The 18,307-nt window shown below is 40.4% G+C and overlaps 1 protein-coding gene across 7 annotated transcripts in view; it reads left to right on the forward strand.

Moving 5' to 3' along the window:
* The window catches only part of CEP128 (centrosomal protein 128), a 487,012-nt gene that overhangs the window by 355,237 nt on the left and 113,468 nt on the right, over window positions 1-18,307 (forward strand). For all 7 annotated transcript variants that reach the window (XR_008687351.2, XM_088839414.1, XM_088839415.1 and 4 more), the window contains one exon: window positions 13,782-13,831. Coding sequence is in view for 6 of the 7 variants with exons in the window: in XM_088839414.1 (XP_088695540.1) it covers window positions 13,782-13,831 (50 nt within the window). In the remaining variant the exon portion in view is untranslated. The remainder of the gene's footprint in view (window positions 1-13,781; window positions 13,832-18,307) is intronic.

Raw genomic sequence — 18,307 nt, forward strand, 5'->3', positions numbered from 1 at the left:
TGTTTTATAGAATTCCATTTTTTTTTAGAATTCCATTGTGATTTATCAATTCCTTTTTCTAATGGATCTCTGTGTAGCTTTTTTAGTGGTTGCTGTATACATTATACTATATATACGTAGCTGTCAAAGTCTACTAGTATTGTCATTTTATCAGTTTGAAGAGTAGAAAACTTTCTTCCTTCATGTTCTTTTGTCCTTCCTATTTGTAATTTAATTGTCTTACATATTCTTCTGTATTTATTTAGAACCACATCACATCATGTTAAATTTATTATGTCAACTATCAAACATAATTTTAAAAACTCAATAGGAGAAGGCAAATCTATTGGATTTATCCATATATTTGATTACTGTGTTCTTTTTTGCTTCCTGATTTTTTAAGATTCTTTTATCATCTCTTTTTAGACAACTTTTATCATCTCTTTTTAACAACTTTAGTTGTTTTCAAGTATCAGTCCCTACAATAACAGCTGTTGACAACTAATTATCTTAATTTTTCTTTCTGAAAATGCCTTGAATTCACCTTTAGTCTTGAAGGAGACTTTCACTGCATACAGGACTCTTGAGTTGTCATTTCTTTTTCTATGAGCATTTAAAAAATTTTTATCATCTCAATAGATTCTAAAGAGAAATTTGCTAGGATTCTATTTTCCTCCTATAACTATGGTATCGTTTCTCTCTCATTGCTTTTAAGATTTGGTCTTTATGTTTGGTTTTCAAAACTTCATCTCTATTTAGAATATGTTTAGAGTAGACCCAGGCTTTGAAAGGCCTAAGAAGCCTAGATCTGATTTATTAGTAGGTACATCAAGAAACAAGCACAAAGACATGATTTCTATAAATCAAAGATGATCAAAGAACACATCAAACAGCCAGAGTTACTATAGACCCCAAAATACATACATACCTTATAAGTCTAGAACCTAAACAGTCCAAGATAAAGCAATTTAAATAAAAGCCAAATTTTTCCACTAGGTGAATTTAATTTAGAGATACTGTATGTAGGGAGGAACATGATTTTATGCCTGAATTTGAGCACATGAAACTTATTCTCGAAGTGGTGTTTAGAATAGATCTTAACTGTCTCTTGCTGTTTATGCTAATTGTCACATTTTGTCCTTTTAACCAAAGTCGCCCTTAAACTGATTCAAGCCAGGTAACTTGTTTCTTCGTCGAAGAATTGATGCTTTTGAACTGTGGTGTTGGAGAAGACTCTTGAGAGTCCCTTGTACCGCAAGGAGATCCAACCAGTCCATTCTAAGGGAGATCGATCCTGGGTGTTCATTGGAAGGACTGATGCTAAAGCTGAAACTGCAATACTTTGGCCACCTCATGCAACGAGTTGACTCACTGGAAAAGACTCTGATGCTGGGAAGGGTTGGGGGCGGGAGGAGAAGGGGACAACCGAGAATGAGATGGCTGGATTGCCGGGAGCCAGCGAGGGAAATCTTACCCGTGGCAAAGCTCAACTGGGGAAGAGGCCTGACGGGCAAAGGCTAATCAGGACTCGAGGAACCCCCTGGACTTACCTGAGCATCTACCCCAAAGAAAACCAGAGTCTGACTGCTTTACTATCTTACGCCTCTTACCAAGTCCTCTAATACTTACGGGGGCTTCCCCCCAACCACCTTTCTCTGAAAACTTAATTCAGAGCTGTAGTTTAAAAGTTCTCCTCGGCTTAATAGGAGTGTTCCAATCCAAGCCCCTCTGATAGCTTTCTAACTTGCATGACAAGTTTGTCCGGGCTCTTACAACTACGAGTGTGACTGTTTATACCCTCCCAGCCATGCAAGGACAGAAAGCCTAATATTCTAAAATACAGGAATCTGTTGAAGAAGTTAAAATCATTAGAATAGTACTAAAAAAGATTTCATTGTTGAATCAATGCTTGCTGCAAAGTTTCCTCTATCTATTGTATCCTTGGAAATATATTAATCACATATAGAGAATATAAGTAGTAGCCTTTGATTTAACCACATCAGATCTTAAGTTAATAAATTTCTTTCTTGTAGCTCACTACACTGGTGCCTTATAGGAATGTAACTTTGTTATGTGTCTAGCACCTAACTTTAGGAAAGTCACCTTAAAAGAATATAAGCCTTTTACTTGCTAACTAACCTATTGTTAGGAGAGAGGGCCATAAAACTGTTAGCAGGCCCCCTGGCCAGAAGATGATGTAAACCACCTAAAACTTTTATCATGAGACACACAAAAATAAGCCCTGATCCTGATAAGAATCAAGACTGCTGACCCCACGTAATTTTGGCGTGACTCTATACCTCCCTTTTTCTGTTTCTTATGCGCATAACTTAGGGTATAAAAGCAGCACTGGAAAATAAAGTTTTGGGCCTCGCTCACTAAAGCTTGGTCTCCCCGTGTCGTTCTTTCTCTTTTTCCATCCTTTTCTCTATTCTCCTTTTTCTGGTTGAGATCCTTGGAGCGCTGGGCCCTCTGAGTTTACTTATCTGCCTGGGCTTCTAAGACCCACTCGAGGGGGTGCCCTGGTGGGGTGCCTCCAGTGATTCGAGAGGGCGCCTGCGGCCTACGTAAACAGAGCAAACCCCGTGCTGGGGTTTTATTGGTTTCCAGCGTAAACCAAGGAATCATCAGCCCCTGTCTCTCTCTTTCTCTCTCTCTCTCTTTGACGCCGACGCCGTTCATCCCGAGGATACCCTGGGCCATATCGAGGCTGGTCCCCGATACTGGATGGCATCACCGACTCTGTGGACATGGGTTTGAGTGAACTCCGGGAGTTGGTGATGGACAGGGAGGCCTGGCGTGCTGTGATTCATGGGGTCTCGGAGAGTCGGACACGACTGAGCGACTGAACTGAACTGAACTTGTTTCTTTAGATATTCTTACTTTTTCTGCTCTTATTGCTGGTCCAAATATTAAAAATCTTAATAACTGACTCAGTTGAAACCTCCATTCTGCATCTTGTTGTTTCTTCACATCAGAGCCAAGAATGAGGCTGAAGGGGGCAGATTATTCTGTTGTTTTCCATAATGTCGCAGTTTTATGGAGAAGTTGTTTTAGATCTCTAAAGTTGTCAAGATGGAAAGTTTCACCAGAAGTGAACTGACATCAAGTAAAACATGAGTACCTGTATTTGGATGTTTTACCACATGCCTGAGACAGACAGTGAATTATAAACCTTTCATTTATTGGACCATTTGGGCTCCATCTGTAGACCAGCATGTTGTTTCAGCGTCTGAGACAAACCACAGAGGATAGACATACTTTTTGAATGTTGTTCTTCATTTTAACCTGTGTGTTTTCTGTGGTCAGGCCTGATGAGAAAACTCTTAGCTCACTGTGTTATATCCAGGTATGTACCAGTGGGTGGCAGTAGATATGGGCGAGTTCTAAGTAATGTAGCCACCAGTTATGGATGGAATCCAAATGCGGAATGCTGGAGGGCTTGTTTGGCTTATTTGTTTCAAAATGCAGGTGATTATTTTGCACATACTCTTCTAATTCTGGCAGGTGTACTAAGGGTAATTATTACTATATATGTGTACACATATATATAAACTCTTACTATGTACCAGACTGTATTAAGTGTTTTACTAATGTTAAATTATACACTTTCACACTATATTAAGTGTTTTACTTATGTTAATTTTAAAGCATACATTTTATTGTTTTTTGAGGTTTTTTGGTCTAATGTATAATCATAATGTTATTCGTTTATCTTATTTACCTTTACTAGTGTAAAAAAAAATAGGCAAAACATTTGCTGACAAATGTTATATTAAGCTGAGGAACTATTTAACTACCACCTGTTCCTTTAAACAAAATTTTTGCTGTTTTTATGTTGTGAGATACTATATATGTTGTATGTTGAACACATTTTGCCAAAAACAACTGCTTTCTCAAGTGTCTAGGTGTTTGCTTTCCATCACTGCCACATCTTTTGATGTCGTCTCCCAGAGCTGAGGCATTTTATTGTGGACTGTCGTTAACTGTAGGTATTCTCATAGATGCCTGATGTTATTCAAGTGCTTTAACAAAGTTTCCTTTTAGTTTGGGGAGATGTTGGAAAATGTATAGGCATTTATGGCAGAGCTTGAAATACTGTCATGTCAGTAGAAATCTCAAAAGGCAAAGGAATTTTCCCATTTTGAGAAATAAAGTATTGTACCCTGGTCCAGTTCAGAAACCCTAGGTTCAGGTTCACACACTTCTATTCACTAATTATGTGATGTTGACAGGGGCTCTTCATCTCTCGGAGCTCAGCCCTCATCTCTAAGATGTGGGAGGTGGGTTAGAGCAGTGAGCAGTGGTCCTCAGTTAGCACAGTGTGGAGCTTTATAGCCATATCACAGCCCCGCAGAGGTTGATGCCAGGATAAGAGGGAAGGCCAGTGGTCGGGCCTCCAGGCCCTTGGCTTCTGCTTCCACCAAAGCCGCTTTCTTTTAGCTTTTTAAAGTGTTTGTTTATGCTATACACTTGAAAGTGTGTGTGATTTCATGCATAAGAATTCTACTTTAAAAAAAAAAATAAAAAACCTTGGCATTAAGTTAGTTCAGTGGTCCCTAAAGTGTCAGCAATCCTGAATAACTTGGGAGCCAGGAAAAGGAAAGAGGAACTGCCTGTGTCTTCAGCATGTGGATAGTATCTGGAGCATCTATTGTGTAACAGCGGGAGGTTAAGTCCATCGTTTTTAACGTCTTAAGGGTTGCGGTGTCTTCTTTAATTTGATTAATTCCGTTGTACCACACCTACCACCCACAAAGAAAAATGGCACAGATTTACTTGTTACAAACTATTCTTTTGAAAATTTACATTATCTATTGTTTTCCATTGGTTTTCCACAGAAATTTCACGGGAATTACGTTGTCTATTATTTTACATTATCTATTGTTTTCCACAGGCTTCCCTGTAGCTCAGATAGTAAAGACTCTGCCTGCAATGCAGGAGACCCCGGTTCAATTCCTGGGTTGGGAAGATCCGCTGGAGAAGGGATAAGTTACCCACTCCAGTATTCTTGGGCTTCCCTGGTGGCTCAGCTGGTAAAGAATCTGCCTGCAATGCAGGAGACATGGGTTCGATCCCTGGGTTGGGAAGATCCATTTGATAAGGGGACAGCTACCCATTCCAGTATTATGGCCTGGAGAATTCCATGGACTGTATAGTCCATGGGGTCGCAAAGAGTTGGACACATCTGAGCTACTTTCACATTGCATTGTTTTCCATAGATGTTAGGATACGTAGAGTAGCATTGAAAAGGAGCGCTAAATTACTAAATGGGATACAAGAGCCAGAAACTAAAGGCTTTTCCCTAAACTGCAGTCACTAATTCACCATATTCTTCTGCCACTGCTATTGTGTCCAGTGCTGTTGTTATAAATGCTGCTGAGTCTGAAACCCTTGTTTCTAGAACTTTCTCTCCATTACCAACTAGGCTGAGTTATAATATGGATGTGATATTTTATAGTAAAATTTAGGGGAAAAAAAACAAAAACCTACTTCTTTCTAAGCTTGATCTCCAACGTTTCTGTGAAGGGTCAAGCTGCTCAATGGCTTATGCACACCTGAACAGGATTCTCCTTTTAAAAGCAATTAAACAAACAACCTATCTGTTTCCTTGGCTACTAGAAACCAGAATCAACATTTAAAAAGTGTCAAACCTCCTTAAATAGCCAGACCACTAGTTGCAAAGGAAGTGGTGGAAGACAGTCTTAGCCAGAAACATGATCATGATGTATTACCCTGTGTGTGCCAGAGAAATGCAACGTGGAAGAAAACAAAACAGAACAACAGGATTCTCCGCTTCTCATCCATAATGTCCTGCTTTTTTAAGTGGGACTTTTTCCCTCCTCTAATAACCATATGTCATAATGAGTTAGTATCAGCTCATTTAAATTGGCTTAAGCCAGTCCAAAAAAAATACACAGGATGGCTGCCCTTTTCACCAAAAAAATATCTCTCATTTATTAATGTTGATGGAAGCACATTTAGCCACAGCAATTTGCATGGCATTTGAATTGCTGTTTGTGTTGAACAGCAAGCCAGAGAATAATAAAGCAAAACAGGAACATGCCAGTGGTGAGCAAGGGAGCAGAGAAGCCCTTCAGCTTTCTCCATGCTGATCATTTGTTCTAAAGCCCGGAAGAACAAACAGCAAGTTTGCTTGTTAGAACCAGATGTCACAGCACACTTGATTGTCACAGCATTGTGTAACGTCAACTGTCCAGAGGTCTCACCTGTGTTCTCCCATCTCATGTCTGTTTGCAATAGAGCAGTCGCTTCTCAGCGATGCCTAGTAGCCATTTTTCATCAGCAGAGGTTAACAGCCCTGTTTATCATTCCAAATGCATATACTTGAACAATGCACCTAGCAAGTGAGCAAATGAATAAAGAAATGATTTAGGCAGAGAAGGGTATTTTGGGGACCTAAGTAGCAAAGGTAGTTAAGCAGTGGTTAGGGATGCTGTGGATATAGAGACATCAAAGCCCTCGTTGTTGACATCAGTGGCCTCCTAAGATAAGTGAGATGAATACAAATGTGTGCACTTAAAAAATAACTGTGTATCGCCAATGCAGGAGACATGGGTTCAATTTGGGAAGGTCCCACATGCCTTGGAGCAGCTGAAGCCAGAGCACCTTCGAGCTCATGCTCCACGAGAGACGCCACCACGGTGGGAAGCCCTCTCACCACAACTCGAGAGTAGCCCCTGCTCACTGCAACTCGAGAAAACACATGGGCAGCGATGAAGACCCAGTGCAGCCACAAATCAATGCATTTTAAAATTATTAAAAAAATAGCCATATGAAGAAGGATGCAATTAAGTACTGAGTGGTACTAAAGAGATGAGCTAGGGAGACGCAAGAGCAGAGCTCTAGCTGTGGCTGTAGTGCTAGGTAATTATAGGCAAACAGTTTGCCTTCTTGGAGCTTCATGCCTTCATGTATTTATTACAGAATGAAATATTTCACTGTGAAATACAAAGTTCTTGCTAACCCCAAGTTCTCCAAGTTTCTGCACAGAGATAAGAAGGTTCAGCACAACCACATCCCCAGAGACTTTTAGCAATGACAGCAAGGCAGCTACTACTGAAAAAGAAAAAGAAAAATATTAGAAGTAGTTATGTGGCCTTCAGATAAGGGTGGATCTTGTCCTCAGCCAATTCTGTTTCTTGACTCTGTTTCCTTCCCTCCCAGCTTCATTGTTTGTACACATTCCTTTGACACAGGAGAAAATAGCACCTTAGAAGCACCAGGCTTATCTACGCTTGCAGGTTCAGAAGGAGAGTTCTCTCTTGGAATCCATATTATTCCCTAAAAAAGGATTCCTGTTGGCATTTACTTAGCCTATATGCTTGGGGAGGTAAGGTGCCCTGACAGGCCAGTCTGGGTCATGACCTATTTTTGTGGCCAGAGAGGTTGGCCCTTTGACTGAACGTTTCACAGGAACCATGTGGAGAAGAACCTGAAGTTCTCAAAAGGGAAGGATTTGACATAGAGACAGAAAAACAACACTTGTCCACTTATACCCTTGATAGAGGCTGGGATGAAAATCAGTGAGCGTGAACAGAAGGGGAGTTCTGTATTTTAAATCAATTATAGGAATTCCATGGTAGTTTTGTAAAGTCATTCAAAATCAAGCATTGCCATTGGTATCAGCTTTTAAGAAGAGCAGTGTCACCTTTATGTATTTGAAGAAAACCGAGAGCATAATTTTTAAATTGTGATAGTTCTATGACATCCTAAGGATAGACTGAACTCCTTAACATATATATTTTATCAAATGTGTGAGTTGAGCTTGGCTATAAGATTCACAACCCGTTACTTATCCAGTTAAGTTTTGGCTAAGAAGATTGGTGTTTGCCATGCCAAGTTGACCCTGGAAGAACAAGATCAGTTTTCTTTAATGGCTGTTTTACCCCACTATCCACTTTCCCAGCTCCACTGTTTCATTAAGCCATGTCATTCATCACAAGGGGTTCGGCTCTGAGAACCTCCTATAACGGTAAGTAGTGGAGCAAAATGGCCATGGCGACGTAGTGACACAGTAGTGATTTTGCATCCCACAAATACTTTTTTATTAAAAAAATTTTTAATTGAAGTTTAGTTGCCATACAATATTGTATTAGTTTCAGATTGAGGGCAGGAGGAGAAGAGGGCGACAGAGAATGAGATGGTTGGATGGCATCACCAACTCAATGGACACGAGTTTGAGCAAACTCTGGGAATTGGTAGACAGGGAAGCCTAGCATATTGCAGTTCATGGGGTCGCAAAGAGTCAGACACAACTTAGCGACTGAACAAAAACAATACAACATAGTAATTTGACATTTATATACAATACAGATTGATCGCCAAGATATGTTTAGTAAACATCTGTCATCATGCAAAGCTGCTGCAGTTTTATTGACAATATTCCCCTATACCATACATTCCATCACCGTGACCTATTTATAACTGGAAGTTTGTACCTCTTAATCCCTTTTACTTATTTCACCCAACCTTCCCACCCACCCCTAGACTCCCAGTTGGTTCACTGTATCCATGAGTTTGTCTGTTTTGTTTGTTTGGTATTATGGATTTGTTTTTAGATTCCACATGTAAGTGAAATAATATGGTGTTTGTCTTTCTTTCTCTGACTTATTTCACTTAGCATAATACCCTGTAGGTACATCTGTGTTGTTACAAATGGCAAGATTTCATTCCTTTTTTTATGGCTAATATTTCATCATATATTTGTATCATATCTTCTTTATTGATTCACAGATACTTTCTTACACAATATACAAAAATAAACTAAAAATGAGTTAAAGACTTGATAAGACTTGAAGCCATAAGACTTCTAGAAGAAAACATAGGGATATCTTAGCAGTATTTTTTGGTTGTGTCCCCTCAGGCAAGGTCAATAAAAAAAAAAAAAATGGGACTACATCAAACTAAAAAGCTTTTGCAGAGCAAAGGAAGTCATCAACAAAAAAGCAACCCACTGTGGGGGAGAAGATATTTGAAAATGATATATCTGATAAGGAGTTAATGTCTAAATTATATCAATATAAAGAACTCAGACAACTCAATTTAAAAAAAAAAATCTGATTTAAAAAATGGGCTGCTGCTGCTACTAAGTCACTTCAGTCGCGTCTGACTCTGTGCGACCCCATAGACTGCAGCCCACCAGGCTCCCCTGTCCCTGGGATTCTCCAGGCAAGAACACTGGAGTGGGTTTCCATTTCCTTCTCCACTGCATGAAAGTGAAAAGTGAAAGTCAAGTCACTTAGTCATGTCCGACTCTTAGTGACCCCATGGACTGCAGCCAACCAGGCTCCTCCATCCATGGGATTCTCCAGGCAAGAGTACTAGAGTGGGTTGCCATTGCCTTCTCTGTAAGAAATGGGCAGAGGAGCTGAATAGACATTTTTTCCAAGGGAGATATATAGATGGCTGGTATACACTTAAAAAGATGCTTAACATCACTAATCATCAGGGACATGCAAATCAAAACCATAATGAGATATCACCTCACACCTGTTAGCATGATTATTACCAAGAAGACATCAGAAACAAATGTTGGCAAGGATATGAAGAAAAGGGAACCCTTGTGCACTGTTGGGATGTAAGTTGGTGCAACCATTGTGGGTAATAGTTTGAAGGCTCCTCACAAAATTAAAACTACAACAGCCACGTGATCCTACAATTCCCCTTCTGAGTATTTTTCTGAAGAAAATGAAAACACTAAGTCCAAGAAGATATATTCATCCCCATGTTTATTGAAGCATTATTTACAGTAGCCAAGATATTGAAGTAATTTATGTCTCACAAATATTGAAGAGAGTTGTGCTGAAGATACAGTTACCAAAACCATCTGTTGTTTCGGCCTGTCTGATATCCATACCTCCTCCTCTTGTTAATAGTACCCTGATGTTTGGAAACAGTCCTTTCTGATCTTCATCCAGTTCTTCTGGGATTATCAGTGAAAGTGTTTCATACTTTCCCTTGGCCAAGCAGTAAGCCAGAGATCTAAGCTAGTCTTAGTAGCTCTTCTCTGTATGGAATTCCATCTTGAGTGGACTAACGTGAAGATTAGTGTTACCCAGTATAAAATGCCCATTAGTTCATGCTGCCCACATTCCTACCCACCCAGGTCAATTGTTTTTCTTTCCAGAATCTGGATCATTTTTTTCTGTTATTTATTGTTATTAGATGTATTGGTTAATTAATCTTGTAGCCTTCTAATAAATTCTAAATGCTTGCTGTTCAGTTAGCTGATTATTATCAGTGAGCAAATGCTATGTACCACAACAACCCCCAATTACATTTATTCCATAAGTCATGATTCTGTGAGTTGAAATTGGTATTGGGCTTAGCTGGACAGTTTGTCTGGTCTCAGTTGGCTCCCATCACCATCAATTATATCATACCAGGTCTCCTGAAGTTTCAGAATATTGCCCTCCCAGTTACGACACAGACCTGTGTGACTTGTTATTCACTATACTACTGTTTCCTGCTCAATCTAGCAGCATTTGCTAAAAATATTTGCATTTGCCCTTCTGGGATATACATTGAATTTCTGTACGTTGTATTTTCCTTTTATGAAGCCAGATGACTAACAGTAAGTCATCTGGCTTTCTGGGCATTTGCCCCAGTTGGGGCAACCTGCAGAGTTTCAGGAGTGGAAAGAATCCTGGACCATGTGTCTCTTGTCACCTAGCAGGCTGGCCTGGCCTTGTTTAAATGGTAGTGACAGAATACCACGTGGAAAAGTGAAGATGCATAAGGCCTTTTGAACTCTCAGTGTGGATGTGCACACACTTGCTTCTGCTATTTTCTATTTACCAGATCAAGTCAGGTGGCAAGCTTAGATGCAAGATACCCGTGACCTCTTAATGAAAATAACTGCAGTGTCACAATGTGGATAAGTAAGGATAAAGGAAGTGGAATGATCGAGGACACTTAATGTATCACACCACCAGTTGGTGTCTGTACCATATAGCTAAAAATTCTGATGTGCCAACAGAAAACCTCTAAAAATAAAACCCTAATACACGGACATTCTCCCATAGCTTTCTTGATGTAACTATGATTATGGGTGCTATGGGAGCCAACATCAGCCATCTACAGGTACAAAGCATAACCTGACTTTTATCCCTAATCCCAGTACATGGTGTCTTAAGGAGATTGCCTGACATTCCTCTGTATTTCTCTTCACTGTGCAGTCTCAAAAGTCACCACCATCAATTATATCGTCTACCAGGTCTCCTGAAGTTTCAGGATATTGCCCTCCCAGTTATCACACAGACCAGTTCAACTTGTTACCCACTATACTACTGTTTCCTGCTCCTTCTAGTAGCATTTGCTAAAAACATTTGCATTTGCTTTTCTGGGATATACATTGAATTTCTGTATATTGTATTTTCCTTTTATGCAGCACAGCCTCTTGGTAAGTTATGTACATCACAGAGTAAGGCAAACACTAATCATAACGTGCACTGCTGTAGGTATTGTTTTTACCAGTTTTCATCCAAGTTCTAAGTCAGCCGAGCCCTCTTTAGGTTTGCAAGATCTAATAAGATCATAGCACAGGGTGGTATGGCTGCAGGCAGAAAATTCTGCTTGCCAAATGCATTTTCCTTTATAGCAAGTTCATAAATTAATGTAGGGCACTGAGACACCGTGCCTGTACGCATGCATTTAGACAGAACTCTCTTGAGTTGACTGACTCACCTTCCAGCCACTGATTTGTCTGAGATGGTGCCAGACGGTTGGTCAGATGTGGCTTCAGCGCTTCCCACCCTCTCAGTGTGAAATGATAATTAATATGAGTACAGTTAAGGGGGTGTTCTCTTTCCATTAATAACACCCATTATTCCAGAGTGTTTTAATTTGGTTGTAAAAATTGACTCTGGAGGTGGAACTTGGCTTGGGAGCTTATTTTAAGAGCACATGGTTTGTCTCTATTTTTTTCTTTCAAAAGAAAACAGTTTTGTTTTGTTTTTAAGAAAATTTTGTATTTTTGAGTTACATAAGCATAAGACCAAATTTCTAACAGTCAGAATGGCTGCTATCAGTCAGAATGGCTGCTATCCAAAAGTCTACATGCAGTAAATGCTGAAGAGGGTGTGGAGAGAAGGGAACCCTCTTATGCTGTTGGTGGAATTGCAAACTAGTACAGCCACTATGGAGAACAGTGTGGAGATTCCTAAAAAAACTGGAAATAGAACTGCCGTACAACCCAGCAATTGCACTCATGGGCATACACACCGAGGAAACCAGAATTGAAAGAGACACATATACTCCAATGTTCATTGCAGCACTGTTTATAATAGCCAGGACATGGAAGCAACCTAGATGTCCATCTGCAGACGAATGGATAAGAAAGCTTTGGTACATATACACAATGGAGTATTCAGTTCAGTTCAGTTGCTTAGTCGTGTCCGACTCTTTGCGACCCCATGAACCACAGCACGCCAGGCCTCCCTGTCCATCACCAATTCCCGGAGTTCACTCAAACTCATGTCCATCAAGTCGGTGATGCCATCCAGCCATCTCATTCTCTGTCGTCCCCGTCTCCTCCTACCCCCAATCCCTCCTAGCATCAGACTCTTTTCCAGTGAGTCAACTCGTTGCATGAGGTGGCCAAAGTATTGGAGTTTCAGCATTACTCAGCCATTAAAAAGAATGCATTTGAACCAGTTCTAATGAGGTGGATGAAACTAGAGCCTATTATACAGAGTGAAGTAAGCCAGAAAGAAAAACACCAATACAGTATACTAACGCTTGGACTGCAAAGAGATCCAGCCAATCCATTCTAAAGGAGATCAATCCTGGGTGTTCATTGGAAGGACTGACGCTAAAGCTGAAACTGCAGTACTTTGGCCACCTCATACGACAAGCTGACTCACTGGAAAAGACTCTGATGCTGGGAAGGGTTGGGGGCAGGAGGAGAAGGGGACGACAGAGAATGAGATGGGTGGATGGCATCACCGACTTGATGGACATGAGTTTGAGTGAACTCTGGGAGTTGGTGATGGACAGGGAGGCCTGGCGTGCTGTGATTCATGGGGTCTCAAAGAGTCGGACACGACTGAGCGACTGAACTGAACTGAACGCATATATATTGAATTTAGAAAGATGGAAATGATAACCCTGTATATGAGACAGCAAAAGAGACACAGATGTATAAAACAGTCTTTGGGACTCTGTGGGAGAGGGTGAGGGTGGGATGGTTTGGGAGAATGGCATTGAAACATGTATATTATCATATGTGAAACAAATCGCCAGTTCAGGGTCGATGCATATTACAGGATGCTCGGGGCTGGTATGCGGGGATGACCCAGAGGGAGGATAAGGGGAGGAGGGAGGTGGGAGGGGGGTTCAGGAGGGGGAACTCATGTACACCCAGGGCGGATTCATGTCAATGTATGGCAAAACCAACCAATATAATATTGTAAAATAATTAACTTCCAAAAAAAAATAAATAAGTAAACAAACAAACAAAAAAATAGACCAAATTTCTAAAGCATTGGTATGATGTTGGACTTGTACTTGAGTTGGTCTCATTTTCCGGTATCTCCACCAGCCCTCAGGTCGCCCAGGGCTTCTCTGCTAGCTTATTAGGCGTGGCCAGGCCCAGATCCCGCCACGTGTCATCTGCTGGGATCGGAGAGCATTCCCTTCTGTCGTTTCTCATACTTCAACATCAAATTCTCTCTCTAGGCAATAGTTTATGCAAGCTACTGACTGAGTCAGCTTTTGATACTAAGAGGCAATGCATTTTTACATTATATTTTAACCGGTATTTTACTTTCTTATTTTAGATCTGCTGGAGGAGACTCAGAGAAAAGATGAAGAAATGGAATCTCTGCAGGTAAATTCTCCAGTGGGCAGGTACCTTTGCTTTAAACATTTGTTTTCACTCTGTTAGCCTTTATCATAGTCACATTCAGACCACTATGGCAAATGGAGTTTAAAAAATAGTCTTTAAAACGCAGCTTGGAATTTACTCTGTTTTGGAAGTGTTTGAGAGCATTCATAACCTCTGAAAGCAGGAAGCCAACTCCATCTCTATGTACTCTTGAAAGGAACCATTTTTTCTTCGTAGAGCTTAGTAGGAACTTCAGCATTCAGAAATGAAGCAACATCTCTGTAAAGTCCTTTCCCCTCAGAGCTAATGAATGAGAATGAATTCATGGAATCTTCATTTTCAAGTGACATCAAAAGTATCCTGACTCTACAAATATCATCCTATTATTACCAATGAATATTCCCAACCAAGAATATTAACACATCTGTTGAGCTTAATACTTTACCTTGTATGCCTCTCAGTTCACTATGGACGTATGCACATTTCTTGGACTGGAAAATTGTGTTTGAAAGATTGCATTCAAATTTTAATTGACATTTCCATGGTATGAGCAGTTGATGTTAACTTAGGGTCTGACAGAAGTTCTCTCTTCCTTTTAAATAGGCTGACTTACAAATGGGTAACTTGAGTGTCTGTCTTTATTAGGGGAAACATAATCAGTTATACTCACATGACAGAACCAATTCATTTAACATCACACTAGGGATTAAGAACAGTAAGTACTTTGGACATTTAGAGTTCTTCCTGAGCCTGGAGCCACAAGGCGGGGCTGGAGACTGATATAATGAGCTGGCTTGAGTGCTTTTGGGGTAGAGATGTTTGCTTCTTGTGAACGAAGGACGGGTTAAACAAAGCTCACAGAGCAAGGGAAATGTTCTTTTATTGGGGATTCTTTTATTTGATAATGTATCTGGTGAGAGAAAATTGTATAACTGATCTGCAAAATGATTCAGAGCAGTGTAGTATACCTAATAAAATACCTAATTTTATTACTGCGTACCTAATAAAAGTCGCATGTGTTAGCCACAATTTATACAGCTTAAATTCTTTTAACGCCTTGTGCTATATTCAGGTATAAAAAGAAAGAGCCCTGGTTGGTCCAGTCTGGGGCTAGGGGAAAAAATCTCAAGTGTATACTTGCCCTTAATTAATATCAGCAATACTTGTTATAAAGAGTGAAAGTTTGTACAGTAATTGTGTATAGTGAGGAGGTGATACAGGCTTTCTGATGCCTTTTGATTATGCACTGTGTTTGCCTTTTGCCCCCGAATCCCACATATAAGCATATTTATTGAGTACTTAGTACATATCTGGCCTTTTGAAATGGTATCATAAACCTTTTTGAGTTTATTTCTCTCACAATATGAATGTTGGAACTAGAAATCCTGTTAAATTTAATAGCCTGTGTTGCTTCTCAAATATTTATTAAGTACTGGCAGCATTTTCCACCAGAATGTCCATTGAGTGCAGTGGAATGCACCAGCCACCTCACCATGGGCACTTAAAGATGTAGAGGATCCAATGTGAGGTCCCGCGCAGAAGAGTTCAGCCTTGGCACTTTGTAGTGGCAGGTAGTGCCCAACAGGAACACTCTATTAAGAACAAAGAAGGAGTACTCAGAGTGTACAGGAGTGCAGAGACACATCCCAGAAAGCCTCATACTTTAAAGACTAGAAAAAATGCATCGCTAAGTACCTCCATTTGTGAATTTCCATATGCAAATATACATAGTCAGTTCAGTTCAGTTCAGTCGCTCAGTTGTGTCCAACTCTTTGCGACCCCATGAATCACAGCACTCCAGGGCTCCCTGTCCATCACCAACTCCCGGAGTTCACTCAAACTCATGTCCACAGAGTCAGTGATGCCATCCAGCCATCTCATTCTCTGTCGTCCCCTTCTCCACCTGCCCCCAGTTCCTCCCAGCCTCAGAGTCTTTTCCAGTGAGTCAACTCTTCACATGAGGTGGCCAAAGTATTGCAGTTTCAGCTTTAGCATCAGTCCTTCCAATGAACACCCAGGATTGATCTCCTTTAGAATGGACTGGTTGGATTTCCTTGCAGTCCAAGGGACTCTCAAGAGTCTTCTCCAGCACCACAGTTCAAAAGCATCAATTCTTTGGCGATCAGCTTTCTTTATAGTCCTACTCTCACATCCATACATGACCACGGGAAAAACCATAGCCTTGACTAATCAGACCTTTGTTAGCAAAGTAACGTCTCTGCTTTTAAATATACTATCTAGGTTTGTCATAACTTTCCTTCCAAGGAGTAAGTGTCTTTTAATTTCATGGCTGAAATCAGCGTCCACAGTGATTTTGGAGCCCAAAAAAATAAAGTCTGACACTGTTTCCACTGTTTTCCCATCTATTTCCCATGACGTGATGGGACCAGATGCCATGATCTTCGTTTTCTGAATGTTGAACTTCAAGCCAACCTTTTCACTCTCCTCTTTCACTTTCATCGAGAGGCTTTTGAGTTCCTCTTCACTTTCTGCCATAAGGGTGGTGTCATATGCATATCGGAGGTTATTGATATTTCTCCCGGCAATCTTGATTCCAGCTTGTGCTTCTTCCAGCCCAGCGTTCCTCAGGATGTACTCTGCATAGAAGTAAATAAGCAGGGTGACAATATACAACCTTGACGTACTCCTTTTCCTATTTGGAACCAGTCTGTTGTTCCATGTCCAGTTCTAACTGTTGCTTCCTGACCTGCATACAGGTTTCTCAAGAGGCAGGTCAGGTGGTCTGGGATTCCCATCTCTCAGAATGTTCCACAGTTTATTGTGATCCACACAGTCAAAGGCTTTGGCATAGTCAATGAAGCAGAAATAGATGTTTTTCTGGAACTCTCTTGCTTTCTCCATGATCCAGCAGATGTTGGCAATTTGATCTCTGGTTCCTCTGCCTTTTCTAAAACCTGCTTGAACATCTGGAAGTTCACTGTTCACATATTGCTGAAGCCTGGCTTGAAGAATTTTGAGCATGACTTTACTAGCGTGTGAGATGAGTGCAATTGTGCGGTAGTTTGAGCATTCTTTGGCATTGCCTTTTTTGGGATTGGAATGAAGACTGACCTTTTCCAGTCCTGTGGCCACTGCTGAGTTTTCCAAATTTGCTGGCATATTGAGTGCAGCACTTTCACAGCATCATCCTTCAGGATTTGAAATAGCTCAACTGAAATTCCATCACCTCCACTAGCTTTGTTCATAGTGATGCTTTCTAAGGCCCACTTGACTTCACATTCCAAGACGTCTGGCTCTAGGTGAGTGATCACGTTATCGTGATTATTTTGGTCGTGAAGATCTTTTTTGTACAGTTCTTCTGTGTATTCCTGCCACCTCTTCTTAATATCTTCTGCTTCTGTTAGGTCCATTCCATTTCTGTCCTTTATCAAGCCCATCTTTGCATGAAATATACATAGTACAAGAGATATTTTTGATAAGGCTGTTAAAGTATACAGAGTAAAGTCAAACAATCACAGAAAAAGACAAAATGGTTTTTAAAAATGATAGCACTAAGTACTGGATATTGACAACTTGCCTCTGCTTCTGATTCACTGGGTAACCTTGAGTAACTCAATTAACTTTGCTGTGCCTATTTTTTCATCTGTAATATAAAATCGTAAAACTGTCTTCCAAAAGTGTTTAGTGTGGATTAGATTATCCCAGAAGGAAGAGCAGAATATTTAATTCCAATTTACCATGTTAGCAAATCCCATGTATCCAAATTGAAGTCAGATTTATTTACTCATTATCATCATATAATTATGTATAACAGCCATTCTGCATTTAATGTTATCCTCCTTAAGGGTAGGGGGTATTTATTTATCTCTAAACACTTCCCAGTTCCTATAAATCAAAAGTGCTCCATTTACTCATTATAGAAATATTCTTTGAGCACCAGTTCTATGCAAGGCACTGTACTGGACTAGCTGCTTATTCTGGGTAGTTTGTTGCCCTTTTATACCAAAATTAATGAAAAAAATATTAAGTAGATGTTTATAATAAAATATTAAAAATTATGTTAGAATGTTTACATCATTGCGGGAACATATAACAACCCTCATCTTTGTTGGAGATAAGGGTATGTTGGATGCAAATACAGAGGGTTGAACGTGGCTAGGAAGAGCAGGGTTAGAGTGGCAATCCAGGTAGGCTTCTCAAAGGAAGCCAGTGTTTAAATGACAACCAAGAGTTAGTATTGGTAGTTGTAGAGTAAAAATAAGTTCTAGGCAGTAGGAAGGATATGGGAGGACGTAAGGAATCAATTTCATTTTTTTTTAAGGACCGGAGAGACTATCATTATGGTGGAATGTAGCAAGTGAAAGCGGAGGAGGCAATGGCAAGCCACTCCAGTACTCTTGCCTAGAAAATCCCATGGATGGAGGAGCCTGGTAGGCTGTAGTCCATGGGGTCGCTAAGGGTCGGACACGACTGAGCGACTTCACTTTCACTTTTCACTTTCACACATTGGAGAAGGAA

Source organism: Moschus berezovskii, chromosome 9 (assembly GCF_049115385.1).
Source record: "Moschus berezovskii isolate FMDL1 chromosome 9, NW_MosBer_1.0, whole genome shotgun sequence".
Taxonomy (NCBI): domain Eukaryota; kingdom Metazoa; phylum Chordata; class Mammalia; order Artiodactyla; family Moschidae; genus Moschus; species Moschus berezovskii.